Genomic DNA, 18,129 nt, shown 5'->3' with positions numbered 1-18,129 from the left:
CAAAACGTTTTATAAACAGAGGTGAAAATGAGATAGACTCCAGTGCCAGGTTTAGACTTCACAGCTTAATGAGCATATAACCTTTTGATGCATCACTTCTCTCATTTTATAAAACACGGAAATGTAGCCTCTCATTTGACCTTCAAATTATGGGATCTGTAGAAAAATTGGGACAAAATAAGATTTACTTTACCTGGAAAAGATAAGGATTGATGAAAACTCAGTGTTTTCCCAGTGTGGATAGACATTAAATGTTATTATTTCCAGGGTTCATTTTATTAAATATTTTCTTTTCTGTGACATTGTGCTAAGCATTGTCCTCAGCAAACCTCTTGGTTTTTGACTGGCATGCATGAAAAAGCTGAGATAGGAAATACAAAGATAGATATTATAGAAGATACAAAAAACAGAATTTTATTGAAACCAGGAGATACCTAGATAATGAAGTTTATCACATATAGGAATAAGTGTACTTTTAGCATTGAGTAATGAGGGTAAAAGTATATAGAAAATTGACCATTTTCTAGTCACTTCTACCCTCATAACCTCATACACATTTTAATTAGTTGGTTATAATTTTCAGAAACTTTGATCCCTGAGCTAATAATGATTTAAAGTTTTTAATTGGTACAAGGTCAAAATGCAGCTATCTTCAACATTTACAGTTGGGTTTTTGTGGCTGAAATTCATGACATATACTATTGAAAACAATTTTTTTCATCTAAAGCCTCTTAGAAAAATCTATGCATTTGGTTGTCAAAAGTCATGCAGTCATATACTTATGGTCCTACCAAGGAGTATAAAAAAAAAAAAAATCTGACAACTAAAGTTGCCACCAGCAGCAGAGAGTGTCTCTCACTGGAATTATTCAAGCTAAGTTTCTCCTTGAATGAGTCTTGAGCCTGGGTAATCTGGAAGGATGGAATTTTGGAACAGAGGATCTATGAAGTCCCTTCTTAAGGATTCTTTCTAAGATTCTATAATTACAAATAGAGGTGGTGGTTGTTCACTGCTGTGGAGTCAGCCCCTCAACTCATGGCAACCCCATGTACAATGGAATAAAATGCTGCCTGGCCTTGCACCACCCCCATGATGAGTTCTGGATTGGACTTGAGATCCATAGGGTTTTTTTCAATTGGCTGATTTTCAAGATGCAGATTGGCAGGCCTTTCTCCCTAGTTCATCTTAAGTCTAGAAGCTCTGCTGACAAGTAGAGGTAGTTCTACATAAATTTCGTGACGTGGTCATTTATATCCCATGGCCTAGGTTTCTACTCATATCTCTTCCCACTTCGCTGCCGCATCTACTCATTCATCACCCATAGTCATCGTCTTCTTTCTCTTACTGCTCTGTTCTTTCTAGAATGCAATGTTTTTGAAGTCGCCCACATTCTCTAAAACCTGTCTCAATTTCATTTTCCTCCTATACTCTATTGTTCTTCTAATACGGTCTAACTCATCTTTGTATACATCTCCTGTACTCCTCCCAAGGTCTTACGTGGAACCCTGATTGAGTGGCTATATAATAATTATTTTTAAAGACTAAGTTAAATAGGGGGACTCTTGGAACTGAAAACATCGAAGAGAAGACAGCCATCACCAAGAATACATTTTGAAAAGGATTCAATGTAGATAAATGTCTTTGCTTTTGTAAACAATGCTTCAATGAACATGGTATCCGGTGAGAAATCCTGGAATTCCAGAGTAGGAACAAAAAAAAAAAAAAAAAATCAAACTTGTTGCTGTTGAGTCAATTATGACTCATAGCACCCCTGTAGGACAGAGTAGTCCTGCCCCATTGGGTTTCCAAGGAGCAGCTGGTGGATTCAAACTGATGACCTTTATGGTTAGCAGCTGAGCTTTTAACCACTGTGCCACCAGGGCTCCTCAGAACAGGAAAGGACCTGTGAAATCGTTTAATCTCCTCTCCTCATTTCATATTTTGACTCAGAGAAGAGGGAGTGGCTGGAGATCACACCGCTGGTCAGTGGCAGCTCGGGGCCTGAAGCCCCTAGAGCTATTAGGTAAGCAACTCCCTTATGTGGCCACTTACTGCTCACATACAAAAAAAAAAAAAAACCAAACCCACTGCCGTCCAGTCAATTCTGACTCATAGCGACCCTATATAGATACCAACAAATGCTAAAAGTAGAGCAAATTTAGGTTTGACTTTAAAACACCACTTGAGGATAGGGAGTATTTTGTGATGGTTTCTAGACTGGGTTTTTCCACTTTTTTTTGTTTAAGGAATGTAGTTACACTTTGTTAAGTCATTATGGCTGGTTTCCGCTGGTGTCTCCTGGGACACGCTATTATCATTGGCATCGTTTAATGGTTTGTTATTTAGGCAGGCTCCACAAAGCACTTAGGAGATTGGAGTTCTGCAGCTGGAATAAATAACAAGGCAAGGCACCCATTGCTGCACATGTCGTGTCTGAGTCCAGCCATGACACTGCAGTGAGAGACAATCAGTAAACAACTGTGGGCGGGATTAAATGGGCTGCTGGAGATTTAGGGGCCTACCTTGCCCCAGACTAAACGATACAGAGAGAATCAAGGACAAGTTTAAAAAAAGAACAGGGTGAGCAATAAAATAGCAGGACTATTATTAGTATAAGAAACATTTTATCTGTTGATGTATTTTATGAAATTTGCAAATTTAAGAATTGAGCAAGTGAGATTTCTGTTTTTCTTTCATCTTGCCAGTGATCTTGAATTTGCTATGGTTTTGGCATGCTTAACCCCCCTGCCTTTTAGGTTGTCAATAGCAGGGGTGTAGCAAGTATTTTCTGGACCCAGGATCAGCGGGTGATGGAAGGAGCTTATAATGAAGATGAGCCAAGAGTATTAGCTAAGAGAAATGTCTTTCTCACATGGCAGGGGTTGGACCCTTTGCCAAGGAGATGGTGTTGGTTCAACTCTCTAATAATAACCTGTAACTTCTTTGTAGCACTTAGCCTAATTGCAGTTAAATGTCTAGTTGTGCGATTATTTATTCCATGTCTGTCTAGCCATTGGTATGCTCCTGAGGACAGAGTTTGTATCTTTCTTGTTCACTGCTGTATTCCCAGCTCCTAGCTTAATAAACATTTGTTGACTGAGTGAATGGATGCATGCAGGAAGGAAAGTTTGCTGCTGGACTCCAGAGTAAACACAGGTGGGAGTGTAGAGATAACAGCACAGGCAGAATTCCTGGACTCAACACCTGGCACTCTCACTTTTAACAGTGTGATTTTTGGGCACCTCATTTAACCTCTCTGTGCCTTGGCATTCCTCATGTGTAAAACTGTAGTTCCAATCTCATAGAATTGTGAGGATTAAATGAGCCAATCCAGGTAAAGCACGTAGATCAGGGCTAGCAATAATAAATGCTGACTCCTATTTTTCCTTGGAAACCCTGGTGGCATAGCAGTTAAGAGCTACAGCTGCTAACCAAAAAGTCGGCAGTTCGAACCCACCAGGTGCTCCTTGGAAACTCAATGGGGGCAGTTCTTCTCTGTCCTATAGGGTCACTGTGAGTCAAACTCAACTGCAATGGGTTTGGGTTTTTTTTGGTTTGTGGTGCAATGGTTAAGCGCTCAGCTGCTAACCAAAAGGTTGGCGGTTCAAACCTACCCAGTGGCTGTGCAAGAGAAAGACCTGGCGATCTGCTACCGTAAAGATTATAGCCTAGAAAACCCTATGGGGCAGTTCTGCTCTGTCACCTGGCCTCACTGTGAGTCGGAATCAACTTGATGGCACCCAACAACAATATTTTTATTTACTTAATGACGTGTTTTTCGCTAACTGGAGCTGTTTTCTGCTCTTTGTTTCTCTGTCCATGCAGCTTTTGGATTGCTTTGGGATTCCCGTGTTGATGGCCCTCTCGTGGTTTATTCTTCATGCGAGATACAGAGTGGTCCACTTCGTTGCTGTGGCTGTCTGTCTGCTGGGTGTGGGAACCATGGTGGGTGCAGACATATTAGCAGGGAGGGAAAACAATTCAGGTAAGATGGTGCTACTTGTTTCTGGTTCAGTCACAGAAAAAGTTTGGTTTATGTTTTCACTTTTATTTTGCAAAGGTGCAGTAAAAAGCAGAAAACACATCCTGGTTAACTACATGAAAAATTTTTTTTTTCATATTCTAATATTTGGCAACCACTTTACAGAATAGTCTATGTTCCTACCTGTCCACGGTCCTACTTCATTTTGTCACATTAAATATTTTTGTCTTGTCTTACAAAGAGAAAAGTTTCTTTATATATTTGAAATAATCTTTGGTCCAAACATTTGGATTAGTTATTGGGAAACCTATTCTAGATAGTTGACTTTTTTTTTTTTTTAAATCAAAAAGGAAACTTTTATTCTATAGTGGATGACTTTTTAAGTCCCTCTGTAGATGTGAGAGTACTTTGCTTCAGAAGTTGGGACAATTGATAGCAGGCAACCCAAATAAGATCTATGAATTCACTCAATCTACAGGTGACTTCAGCATATCCTTTGATTAAGAGAAAAAATTGCCTTAAAAACAGCCTCCTACTCTATAATTTTCAAACTGACCTGACTCTCCAACCATTAATCTGTCATGTCATAGAATTGTTTTCTGAGGTCTTAGGTATGGTATATATCACCATCTTCCAGGCTGTTAGTCTCTGGAGGTTAAGATATGAAAACTCACAGCAGAATTGTGCCAGAAAGTGAGAAGAGTAAGAGACTTTAAACCTCTGGAAACCAGGATTACTCTTTCTGTAAAATCTTTAAATGACCACAAGCCAGATAGACTCCATGAGACAAACTAAAGAGGTTCACCTATTGACAGTGTTTTTCTTTTTGTGGCTTGTCTTCCTATAGGTAGTGATGTACTCATTGGTGACATCTTAGTTCTTCTTGGGGCTTCCCTCTACGCTGTTTCTAATGTGTGTGAAGAATATATCGTGAAGAAGCTGAGCAGAGAGGAGTTTTTAGGAATGGTGGGCTTATTTGGAACAATTATCAGCAGTGTACAAGTGTAAGATTCTAACATTTTCTTTAAAACCGAACCGAGCAAATGTAATATAGATGATTAGTTCCTAGCTACTAAAATTTTTTCAGCTGTCACCAATTCACACTTGATTATCAGTAACTTGGTAAATACCTATTAGAGGATTGCGGAAATGTCATGAATTATGCCTTGTTTTCTTATACGTGAGTGACATTTAGGGTTCCTGCTTAGGATGTAGAAAAGACATTACCAATAAGGACTTCCTTTTTCAGTTATTTCCAGAGAATATTAACACATTAAATCTATGAGCTTATTTAAAGAAAGCATAACATTATGTTTTCCTGCTATAACTAATTATACTATTGAATAGTGAGTCAGTAAGGGAGTGAGACATATTTTAACCTGGATATCTCTGCGATCTCTTGTTTTAATCCTAGATTGATTATAGAATATCAGGATATCGCCAACATTCACTGGGACTGGAAAATTGGTAGGTAAAAAAAGGGTCATTTCTTTTTAGTCTCTTTTCCCTTAACTGACAAAAACACATCAAGAAATAAATACTCCATTTTGATATTTAGGCATCTTTGTAAAATCACAGTGTAATTCTGTACGTACAGAGCTAGAATGGTTTCGTTTGAGTTTTCTTTGAGATTTTTTAGATGAACCTGCAGAGAAGTTAATTCTTAATCTTCACCTGCAGGAATAGCCTTTCTTTACTAGGAATTCTGAACAAGGCTGACCTTTGGTCATACTCACCTTTCAGTTCCATCTGTGTCTTGGGTCCTCAAACTTCTTATGAAGGTGGTTGTCTGCTTGAGGTAATTTATGAAGCACTAACGTGAATAATCTGATGGTGTGTTATCACCCACAGCCGTCATTGCTACTCTCACCTGATATTCTTAGGCAAGCAGAAGAAAATCGTGATATGACAGGAAAGATTTGAGCTTTATTTAATGATGGGTAGAAAGAAGTTATACAGTACATAAAACGTCACAGGAGACTGTACCACACTTGGATAATTTAATTGAATTAAATAATTCACATTGACAGAAAGATTGTGTGTGTGTGTGTGTTGGGTATGGGAATTAGATTGAGAAGTGATTGCAAAGCAGAAATCTGCCAATGTAGTTAGTATCCATGTGTCTAGCATTATTTTAGAGAGGATAGTTATACTGTGCTGTATTGGAGCATTTAATTTAATGAAGTGAAACAAAAGGAAATGAACGGAACAACTTTGCCTTTGATGCCCTAAAAATACTTCATTCTGAATCCAATTATACAAATCGTGTCCAACCAAACAAACATATTGCAAAAAGAGATAATTAATGATTTTTCTTGACATGTGGCATTGATTCTGCCTTAATTAACCTTTAATCACAGGCATCACTCTGCCCTGGGAGGGTGGATAGCATGAGTGGTAAAAACCATTGACCCAGTCATACCATAAGCAAGATTTTATGGCCTTGACTGTCCAGCACCCTGTTGGATTCTAGAGGTCCTTCATCAACATTGGAGTCCCTGGGTGGTGGAAATGGTTAATGTGCTCGGCTACTAACAGAAAGGTTGGTGGTCAGATCCACCCAAAGGTACCTTGGAAGAAAGGCCTGGTAATCTACTTCTGAGAAATCAGCCATTGAAAACCCTGTGGAGCACAATTCTACCCTGACACACATGTGGTAGCCATGAGTTAGAATTGACTTGATGGCAACTTTTTTTTTAAGTCATAGCTTGTTATTATTTTTTTTCCAGAGAGCTTTGTATCTTTCATTTGCAGTGTTGACTATTACCAAGGGGCTATGTAGATCAGGGAGTCTTATATGGTAGTCAAGGCTTAAGCCCCTTTGCCTTTTATTTTCTCTCTATAATGTTAGCTATTCCATTTTTTTCACAGCCCTGCTCTTTGTGGCCTTTGCCCTCTGTATGTTTTGCCTGTACAGCTTTATGCCGTTGGTGATTAAAGCCACCAGTGCCACCTCTGTCAACCTGGGCATCCTGACAGCTGACCTCTACAGCCTTTTCTTTGGACTCTTTCTCTTTGGCTATAAGGTAAGCAAATAGTTTCTGTTCAAAAAAGAGCATTTGCTTGGTCCAAAAGAAGTAGCAGTTTTCTTCGAGACTCTAGATCCAAAAATAAAGCCTTCGGAGCCTCTTGGGAAGAATTTCATTGTGCCATCCTCACTTCTGTTGTTACTGGTTCTGAATTAGAAAATCGTTCAAAATAAGAATTGTGTTTTTAGGGCTTTTTCTTTTTTTTAAAATTGTACTTTAGATGAAGATTTACACAACAAAATAGTTTCTCATTAAATAGTACACACATTGTTTTATGACATTGGTCAACAACCCCATGACATGTCAACACTCTCCCTTCTCTACCTTGGGTTTCCTATTACCGGCTTTCCTGTCCCTGCCTGCCTTTTAGTTCTTGTTGCTGGGCTGCTGCACCCCTTTAGTCTTGTTTTGTTTTATGGGCTTGTCTAATCTTTGGATGAAGGGTGAACCTGGGGAGTGACTTCATTACTGAGCTAAAAGGGTGTCTGGGGGCCATACCCTCAGCGTTTCTTCAGCCTCTGTCAGGCCAGTAAGTCTGGTCTTTTTTTGTGAGTTTGAATTTTGTTCTACATTTTTCTCCAGTTCTCTCTGGGACCCTCTATTGTGATCCCTGTCAGAGTAGTCATTGGTGGTAACCGGGCACCATCTAGTTGTACTGGACTCAGTCTGATGGAGGCCATGGTAGTTGTGGTCCATTAGTCCTTTGAACTAATCTTTCCCTTGTATGTTTAGTTTTCTTCATTCTTCCTTGCTCCCGAAGGGGCGAGACCAGTAGAGTATTTTAGGTGGTTGCTCAGAGGCTTTTAAGACCCCAGACGCTACTCACCAAAGTAGAATGTAGAACATTTTCTTTATAAACTATGTTATGCCAGTTGAGCTAGATGTTCTCCGAGATCATGGTCCCCACAGTTTAGGGCTTTTTCTAAAGGGCGAAATACAGTGGATTTCTTCTTTATGATGGTATGGCCCAGGAAACTAGCTTATGGAAATGCTAAGTGCACATTACTGGATGATAAACGGGCAATCCTTGAACCACTGCTGACCTTGGGGGATCATCTAACCTAGGCTGGTCACTCTGAACTTTTCTGCTCACTCTCTTTGCCCTGGTTCACAAATAGACAATCTGGGGTACTGATGAAAAGAGAGACAGGTGTATTTTCATGAATGCAGTGACTGGAATGGTTGTCTTTGATAGGAACTTTATATCTGGAAGGGACCTTTAAAGATAATTCGATTCAGTGATTTTTCAGGCTTTTTCTGCTTCCACAACATCATTGCTCCTCCCAACAGTAATTCTCAAGGGGGTGGGAGAGAATGGATCGGTATCTTTAAGGGAAACAGGCGAGCAAGTATGTATAGCTTGAAAAAACAGCCTCCCCAGAGATTCGGATACACCTTCTGTTGAGAGTTACTGTAAATCATTCCATTTAGGAGATGGGGGAATGAAGGACCAGCGAGATTATGTGCAATTAAGTGTCTCACCCTTAGTCAGTAGCTGGTTAGTGGTAAAGTCAGGACTATATCTCAGTTTTCAGTCTTTTAGTCCAGTCTTCTCTTTATTACACATTTCTCCCTATTACCATAATTAAGATGAGATGATCAAACTTATAGATTCATCATGTTGAAGTCTAATATTTCAAAGAGAAAAAAGTGAGTAGATTTTTTTCCCTCTCGTCTCATTTGGAAACTCAGCTCAGTGGTTCTCAAACTTTTTGATCTCAGAACCCAGTGACACTCTGAAAAAGTATTGAGGACCCTAGTTGCTTGTATCTGTTGCTATTTAAAATATTTGAAATTAAAACTGAGAAATTTAAATATTATTTGTCTGTAAACTAATTAAGGAAAGAATAAACCCACTATGTGTTACCGTAAATAGCATTTTCATGAAAAAATATGCTTCCCAAAATAAAGAGTTGGTGAAAAGAGTAGCATTGTTTTACATTTTTGAAAATCTCTTTAATGTCTGGCTTAATAGAAAGTGTCTGGGTTCTCATATCTGTGTCTCCATTTTATCTTGTGATATCACATGTTATATAGCTTCTGGAACATTCCTTTGTACACTTTTAAGAGAATGAAAGTAAAAAAGGCAAATAATATTTTAGTATTATTATGATAATAATTTTGACTTCACAGACCTCCAAAAAAAATCTGGGGGACCCTCCAGGGCCTCCAGACCACACTTTGAGAACTGCTGCCTTAGAAACCTGTCTTTCCTTAGTTTACCCTCACTAAATGCTCATTGACCTGCTCACTATCTTTCTTTTTTTTTTCTATTTTTATTTTTATTGTGCTTTAAGTGAAAGTTTACAAATCAAGTCAGTCTCTCACACAAAACCTTATATACACCTTGCTCCATACTCCCAGTTGCTCTCCCACTAATGAGACACCCTGCTCCCTCCCTCCACTCTCTCTTTTCATGTCCATTTTGCCAGCTTCTAACCCCTTCTATCCTCTCATCTCCCCCTCCAGGCAGGAGATGCCAACATAGTCTTAAGTGTCCACCTGATCCAAGAAGCTAACTCCTCACCAGCATCCCTCTCCATCCCATTGTCCAGTCCAATCCCTGTCTCAAGAGTTGGCTTTGGGAATGGTACCTGTCCTAGGCCAAGTGAAGGTCTGGGGGCCATGACCACCAGGGTCCTTCTAGTCTCAGTCAGACCATTAAGTCTGGTCTTCTTATGAGAATTTGGGGTCTGCACCCCACTGCTCTCCTGCTGCCTCAGGGGATGTCCGTTGTGTTCCCTGTCAGCGCAGTCATCAGTTGTAGCCGGGCACCATCTAGTTCTTCTGGTCTCTGGCTGATGTAGTCTGTGGTTTATATGGCCCTTTCTGTCTCTTGGGCTCGTAATTACCTTGTGTCCTTGGTGTTCTTCATTCTCCTTTGATCCAGGTAGTCGAGGCCAATTGATGCATCTTCAATGGCTGCTTGCTAGCATTTAAGACCCCATATGCCACTGTCCAAAGTGGGATGCAGAATGTTTTCTTAATAGATTTTATTATGCCAATTGACTTAGATGTCCCCTGAAACCATGATCCCCAAACCCCCGTCCCTGCTACGCCAGCCTTCGAAGCATTCAGTTTATTCAGGAAACTTCTTTGCTTTTGGTTTAGTCCAGTTGTGCTGACCTCCCCGGTATTGTCTGTTGTCTTTCCTGTCACCTAAAGTAATTCTTATCTACTATCGAATTAGTGAATACCCCCTCCCACCTCCCCTCCCTCCCCCCCCGTAACTGTCAAAGAATATTTTCTTCTCTGTTTAAACTATTTCTTGAGTTCTTATAATAGTGGTCTTATACAATATTTGTGCCTTTGCAACTGACTAATTTCACTCAGCATAATGCCTTCCAGGTTCCTCCATGTTATGAAATGTTTCACAGATTCCTCACTGTTCTTTATCGATTTGTAGTATTCCATTTTGTGAATATACCATAATTTATTTATCCATTCATCCTTTGATGGGCACCTTGGTTGCTGCCATCTTTTTGCTATTGTAAACAGTGCTGCAGTGAACATGGGTGTGCATATATCTGTTCGTGTAAAGGCTCTTACCTCTTCAGGATATATTCCAAGGAGTGGGCTTGCTGTATCATATGGTAGTTCTATTTCTAGCTTTTTAAGGAAGCACCAAATCGATTTCCAAAGTGGTCGTACCATTTTACATTCCCACTAGCAGTGTAGAAGTGTTCCAGTCTCTCCATAACCTCTTCAACATTTATTATTTTGTGTTTTTTGGATTAATGCCAGCCTTGTGGAGAGAGATGGAATCTCATTATAGTTTCGATTTGCATTTCTCTAATGGCTAATGATCACGAGCATTTCCTCACATCTGTTAGCTACCTGAATGTCTTCTTTAGTGAAGTGTCTATTCATATCTTTTGCCCATTTTTTAATTGGGTAAGTTGTCTTTTTGTAGTTGAGTTTTTGGAGTATCATGTAGATTTTAGAGATCAGGTGCTGATCGGAAATATCATAGCTAAAAATTTTTTCCCAGTCTGTACGTAGTCTTTTTACTCTTTTGGTGAACTCTTTGGATGAGCATGGGTATTTGATTTTTAGGAGCTCCCAGTTATTTAGTTCTTCTTCTCCATTGTTAGTAATGCTTTGTATACTGTTTATGCTATCTATTCGGGCTCCTAATGCTCACTATCTTTCATTTGAGCAAATAGTTAGGTTGTTGGCTATTACTTGATAATTTTAGTTTCGGTAACTGATGGGGATATTTCTTTGTCCTTGTAAAATTTTGTATCCAGGCAAAAATCCTTGGTATTGATTTACGCTATTCCTAGGAATCAACCATGAACTTCCTGTGCCTACCTGAATGATTGATACCGTAAGTCCAGTAATTTCCCAGAAATTTCTGCTTAAGAAGTGTAAACCTTTTTGCCTTGCAAGGTTACACGTGACAGGAACCAGCTGGTATCTTTATAAACTTGCTGGTTAAGGTATTCCTGAACCTTAAAAGGTTGAAGGAATATTTATAGCTTTTTGGTAGCATCATAAAACAATACCAAATATCAAAGTGAATCAGAGAAATGGTCCTGACAGGCCCCTATATATATATTTTCTTTTTTCTTCCTATGAGAGCAGAATTGTCAAGGGCTACAAAATCAGCATTAAGGAAGTGAATGCTATGGTGCTATGCCTGCATTTCACATGGCCACCACCAGGGGATGATGACGCTTCTGTACTGCAGTTCAGGGTCATTTGAAAGCTAGCTCAGACCCAAAGAAAGCTTGAGAACTCAGCAGTATGGCAAATGATCCCTATCATATTTTGGACCAAATATTGATTTAGCGTTAGTAGTTCAACTTTTACTTTTCCCTCATGAGTAAAATAATGCCCAAGGAGGAGCTATGGTTAAAGAAATAAAAACTTCTAAGTACAATTGAGGAAACCATTGTGGCATAGTAGTTAAGTGCTATGGCTGCTAGCCAAAAGTTGAGCAGTTTGAATCCACCAGGTGCTCCTTGGAAACTCTTTGGGGCAGTTGTACTCTGTTCTATAGGGGTTGCTATGAGTTGGAATCGACTCAATGGCAATGCGTTTGGTTTTTTTTTTGTTTGTTTGTTTAAGTACACCTGAAATATTCTTGTCACTATCTCCTAACTATTATGAACTCTATTAATCTAGATATTCACTCTTTGACTGGTCTTAACTTTAATATGAAAAAGCCCTTTTTTGTGTCATTTTGACTTAAACAATTTTTCTCAAAATTGGAGCATGCAATCTGTAAATTCTTTCCAGTTCTTTTGTTGTATGTTTCTTTGTCCGTCTGTGCCTAACAACACACTCTTAACTCATTTGATTTTATTGTTTCTGGTCAAAGGCCATTTCAAGACTTACAGAGCAAAGAGCAAGTTAGCTATGATCTTTAGAGTAAATTATAGAGATGGAAAAACATTTCAGGACATGGATAAGATACCTAGCATTTTAGACTTAGTTGTTAAAGACAGAATTCTAAGTGCAATATACCACCATTTCAAATTAATTGTATCTGAAATAATTTTGGCTCTGATACTTTGAAGCGGCCAGTTCAAAAAGAAGCTTTAAATTTTTTATACTTCTTTGTGTCAGACTTTAAGTACTCTGCCTCCTCTGGAATTGATCTTGAGTAAATACTTACAAACATAGCAACGATTGAGAGAATGGTGTAGGACTGGGCAGAGTTTTCTTCTGTTGTATATAGGATCACCGCGAGTTGTAACTGTTTCGAAGGCACCTAACAACAAATACTTACTGAACGGAGTAGCCACAAGAAACTTCCTATGTAGGCTCAGACACAAAGGGTTGAAGTTTAAAAAAGAAAAAGGGTTTGATCCTCTAATTCAGGAGACTTATTCCCTCAAAGCCTCTCCCTTCTAATAAACATGCCTCCATTTAAGAACCTGCCTTCTCAAGAGGAACAAGATCCTTTTTCTTCTGGATACTTAAAAATCACAAACCAAAAAGGACATGTTTTGAACATGCTGTGTAGGTTTCCCCACAGGTAACAGTAAACATTTTATAGGAGAGCATGATTGCCTTTCGTAATACTGACTTCAAAGATTTAGGACTCTATTCCAAATAGCCTTAACTTCCCCTAATATTCTAGGAATCAATTATTTTTTCAACAAACATTTATTAAATGCCAGCTATGTGTTGGACAGAAGCCCTGGTGGTGTAGTGGTTAAGCACTCGGCTGCTAACTGAAAGGTCGGCAGTTTGAACCCACCAGCTGCTCTGAGGGAGAAAGATGTGGTAGTTTGCTTCCATAAAGATTATAGCCTTGGAAGCCCTATGGGGCAGTTCTGCCCTGTCCTATAGGGTTGCTATGAGTCAGGTCCTTGGGTAGTACAAGTATGTGCTCAGCTACTAATCTAAAGGTTAGTGCTTCTAAACCACCCAGTGGCATTACAGAAGAAAGGCTTGGCAATCTGCTCCCATAAAGATTATAGCCAAGAAAACCCCATGGAGCAGTTCTGCTCTGTAACACATGGGGTTGGCATGAGTCGGAATTGACTCAGTGGCAGCAGGTTTGGTTTTATGTGCTGGGCACTGTGCCGAGTATTAGATCGAAGAATTAAAGCTAACCCTTTGCTGTTGAGTCCATTCTGACTCATAGTCAGACCCTATAGGACAGAGTAGAACTGCCCCATAGGGTTTCCAAGGAGTGGCTGGTGGATTGGAACTGCCAACCTTTTGGTTAGTGGCCGAGCTCTTCACCACTGCACCACCAGTGCTCTATAATTAAAGCTAGTGGTAGGAAATTCGTTTGACTGCTCGGTTAGACATCATCACTGGCTTTGCATCATCACTGAATCCAGTAAAGACTTCCCTGGCTGCAGAGGGCTGTGGCTGTCCCATTCCTCAGGGAGTTCTGAAGGTTTAAGTTGAAGAAGTAATTGAGCATCTGTAAAAAATTAACACGTCAAAGCCATTGGTGGCCTCCAGAAGCCCACTGCTGGTTGTGACCAATGATCTACATAATACTCACTTAAAAAACCTACTTAGTTGTCAAATGCATAGAGTCCGAAGTTTATTGGTGGTTATTAGGGATGAAAAGGAGGAGGAAAGAGGGAGTCTTTGCTTAGTGGGCACTGAGCTTCTGTTAAAGGCGATGAAAAATTTGGAAATGGATAGTGGTGATGGTCGCACAACGTGTGGTTTTTCCAAGTGGAAAAAAAAAATTTTTTTTTTCCCACTTTTGGGAGTGTATCCGGCTTTCTTTTTCTTCTGTCTCCTTCCCTAATATTCTTTCATTCCTCCCTTCCCAACCATTCTGTGTTCTTATTGCTTTTTTCTGTCATTCCCTTATTAGTACTTCTTATTGTACATAATGGAAACCCTGGTGGTGTAGTGGTTAAGTGCTACGGCTGCTAACCAAAGGGTCAGCAGTTTGAATCCACCAGGTGCTCCTTGGAAACTGTATGGGGCAGTTCTACTCTGTCCTACAGGGTCGCTATGAGTCAGAATGGACTCGACGGCACTGGGTTTGGTTTCTGGTTTTTTATTGTACATAATATGAAATGTAAGCTAGTTTAAGAATATTTATTGACTTGAATAAAAGAGTATGCCCCCGTTCTTAATTTTAAAATCATATTAGCAGGACCTTTCATAAATTGACTTTGCTTGTTCCAAGAGGCAGGGGGAGGAATGATCCTGGGCATTTAATTACACATTAATTATGATTCATGGTTTCCCTAATTTTTACTGCCATTTTTGGTCAGTCTTTAGCTACTCTCTTGTGCTTTATTCATCATAATATCACAAGCAAATATTAATTTCTCTAACTTTGACTATTTGAACTTTTATAGTTAGTATAATGTAGTTAAAGTTTGAGGTATATCAGGGTTTTGTTTTCAGTAAAAATACCCAACGGATTAGTGTTTTGTCTTCATTGCATGTTGTTCTGGGTGGTCCTTTTCAATGTGAAAAAAGGGCAGGTTGGAGAAGCTCACCAAAAACTCTGTCTACTCCTTTGGTGTGTCAGAATGGGGTCCTGCTATCATCGGTTATTCTGGGCTACAGAGGGTACGAGATGCTTCCTGTGTGCCAGAATGGGCTCCTGCTACCATCAGTCCTTCTGGGCTAGAGAGGCTATGAGATGCTTCCTGTTTGTCAAAGTGGGCTCCTGCTACCATGGGTCCTTCTAGGCTAGAGAGGGTATGAGATGCTTTTCCTGCAGGGCTCTGTTCTCTGAGCTTGTCCTCACTAGACTTCATGGCAGTAATGACTTTGGGCTTCACTTGACTCTTTTTTTCCTGGAAAAAAAAAAGACATCTTAGGCTCTTTCCAGCTCTAAAAATCTATCTCCTCGGGCCGCCATAAATTTTAAGCCATATAACACTTGCCTACGAAGACAAGGTAGTTTATTAGATTTTAAGAAAATGAATTTTATTGGAGCAGCATACATGAGGGGTTGTTGAGAAGATGCTCAATCTGTACGTCCACACTTTATCTTAAGGCATATATTCCTCTGTCTCATACCAATATTGTAAGCTGTGCTGAGGGTCCAAGTAGGGCTGTCTCTCATGGTATCCATGCTGACCTTTTATTCCCTCCAGTAAGAGGGACGAATTGTGGGATGGTGTGCGTCAGGATTATCATGGCAGGGGTTCCACTACTGAGAGATCCAAGGATCCATTGGGCCAGTGTGCCAGGTGGTGTTGCTAGAGCCCATGCATTCATGAGTATATACGGGAAGCTTTCAGAAAAAAGGGCTATGAGAAGGTCGCCCTCAAAGCACAGCTGGGAAAAGGCAAGAGCCATGATGTGTATGAGAGGCAGCACAGTCTACAGCCTGTTCTTCTTTCCTCCTAGTTTTCAGGGCTCTACATCCTGTCCTTCACCGTCATCATGGTGGGGTTTATTCTGTACTGCTCCACCCCAATGCGCACGGCAGAGCCAGCTGAAAGCAGTGTGCCATCAGTCACCGTCATTGGGATCGACAACTTGGGACTCAAGATTGAGGAGAACCTCCAGGAAACTCACTCTGAGGACTTGTAGCTGCAGAAGAAAGTACCAGAGGCTTCCTAGGAAACTGGGAACCACCACTGGGGTAAAGCAGAACGTGCTGATTGCTGAGGGGACACTTGGATCATTTTCAGACTTAGAGTAAACACTGTAGCATGGGATTGGATCAAGTGGTTAGATTTGAGAAAGGGACACAAAGCAATGTATCAAACATTTCCAGCTGCTATCCGGTTGATTCTGACTCATTGAGACCCCACGTGTGTCAGAATAGAACTGTGCTCCATAGATTTTTCAACGGCTGTTTTTTTCGAAGTAGATTGCCGGGGCTTTCTTCCGAGGCACTACTGGATGGACTCAAACCTCCAACCTTTTGGTTAGCAGCCAATTGCGTTAACTGTTTGCACTACCCAGGGACTGCATCAAACATAGAAATACCAAAGAGCAGAAGCCAAGGCAAGGATTTTGTCTCTGTGTGTTTGAGGATCAATACCTGTTAGTGTTATGAGGCAAGGTGCAGGCCCTACTCTAGGGTCTTGGAGGCAGAAGTGGGAAGCAGGGTGGAGGAGACAACTAGGAGTGAGTCAGCCTCAGGACAGGGCCTGAAAGCAGGCTGTCCAGGCAGGGCTAGGTGTTCAGGAAGAGGGGGGCAGTCCAGGGTAGTTACGGAGTAGGTGTCCTTCTAGCTTTCTTCCTGCTAAGGCAGTCACTGGCCACAAGCCTAGCGGCCTTTAGTGCAGAGATGAGGCCTGGTAACTGATTGCATAGGGCAGGTAGAGGGGATGGGGCAGCAAGAGGGCCAACAAAAACCAAACCTTTTGCCGTCCAGTCACCGACATAGCAGCCCTAAAGAACAGAGTAGAAGGCCCCATTGGGTTTCCAAGGCTGTAATCTTAACAGAAGCAGTCTGCCACATCTTTGTCTTGTGGAGTGGCTGGTGAGTTCGAACCGCAGACCTTTCAGTTATCAGCCAAGCGTTTTAACCACTGCGCCCCCAGGGCTCCTTAACAAGAGGGCAGCACTTGAGAAATTATGGGATATAAGTGAGCATAACATAGAAGTATTAAACTGGAGTCCAGGAAACCCAGGAACCCTCTCTCAGTTGTTAAAAGAAGTTACTACACTACTTCTTACCAGATATCTGCAATGTGTCATGAGATTTTCATGGTACTTCTTCAATCCAAAGTGTTAATAATACAGCACCATTATAATATCAGCCACCAGTAGGCCAGTTAAAGAAAACTCTATGTAAATTATTTTGTAAAAATGCAATAAAGAAATGGGGGTAAGTGTTCATTTTATTGAAAGATTTTGAATTCATTGAAATGTGTTCACCAGGTAGTTCCTTTGGTTAATCAGTTTTACTTGTAGATTTTACATGATTTAACATGTTTGAAATTTCTTCATCATATCCAGCTTTCAGAGTCATGTCTTTTGTCAGAAAGACCTTTCTCTGCAGAACTCCATTAGGATGGAGGGGAATTCCGAGTGAGCTCACAAATCATTTGCAGGACCAAATGTTTTTCAGTCCTAAATTATTACAATGGCATTTGTACTTTTTCGAGTGAAATAATCTTTTTCATTCTGTGCAACCAATTAAAGCTGCCTTTTCAATTGATGTTTGGTTTTCACTCCCTATCGTTAACAACTGTCTGTGAGAGGAAAAAGATCAAGTCAAAGTGTTCAGCCTCTTTGGGAAGGTGTTCATTTTGATTAGCACATGGATTATTCTTAAAAGTATCTTGCTTAAGAATAAGTGTGTATATCTAGGGATAGTGATGAAGTAGAGCTTCTCAAGTGACAAAATCCCATAAGTCTTTCAAGACTCAGCTCAAATGTCACCTCCTCTCTGAAGCCTTTGTCGGGCTGTGTAAGCGAGGTCCCTCCCTCCTCAGGGCACCCATGGCCCCTTGTACGTATCCTCCTTCTAGCACTTAGGGTACGCTTGTGGTTCACCTTCCCCTCCTCACCACAAGCTGAGCTCCTCTAGGTCAACAGCTGCCTTTTTTTCATCTTTCTAGGCCTTTGGTCATCCACCTCCTGGATGTTTATTAGATGAACTTTTGCCTTTGGTCTCAATTCACAACATTTCAGGGGAGATTGCCCCACTGTGAAGTCTTTTATATAAATGCGTGTAGTTTGCAACTTACCTTACTTTGCTCTGCTTTC

At 40.4% G+C, this 18,129-nt stretch overlaps 1 protein-coding gene across 5 annotated transcripts in view; it reads left to right on the top strand.

Moving 5' to 3' along the window:
• SLC35F2 (solute carrier family 35 member F2) overlaps nt 1-16,108 on the top strand; it is a 186,289-nt gene extending 170,181 nt beyond the window's left edge. For all 5 annotated transcript variants that reach the window (XM_064288895.1, XM_023554753.2, XM_064288896.1 and 2 more), the window contains 5 exons: nt 3,826-3,985; nt 4,830-4,986; nt 5,397-5,449; nt 6,854-7,008; nt 15,811-16,108. In XM_064288895.1, coding sequence (XP_064144965.1) covers nt 3,826-3,985; nt 4,830-4,986; nt 5,397-5,449; nt 6,854-7,008; nt 15,811-15,996 — 711 coding nt within the window. In that variant the 3' untranslated portion in view covers nt 15,997-16,108. The remainder of the gene's footprint in view (nt 1-3,825; nt 3,986-4,829; nt 4,987-5,396; nt 5,450-6,853; nt 7,009-15,810) is intronic.
• The last annotated feature ends 2,021 nt before the right edge of the window (nt 16,109-18,129 follow it).

The sequence above is a fragment of the Loxodonta africana genome, chromosome 7 (assembly GCF_030014295.1).
Source record: "Loxodonta africana isolate mLoxAfr1 chromosome 7, mLoxAfr1.hap2, whole genome shotgun sequence".
Lineage (NCBI taxonomy): Eukaryota > Metazoa > Chordata > Mammalia > Proboscidea > Elephantidae > Loxodonta > Loxodonta africana.
Note: the sequence above shows the minus strand (reverse complement) of the source record. Positions and strands in the feature narration are given on the sequence as shown.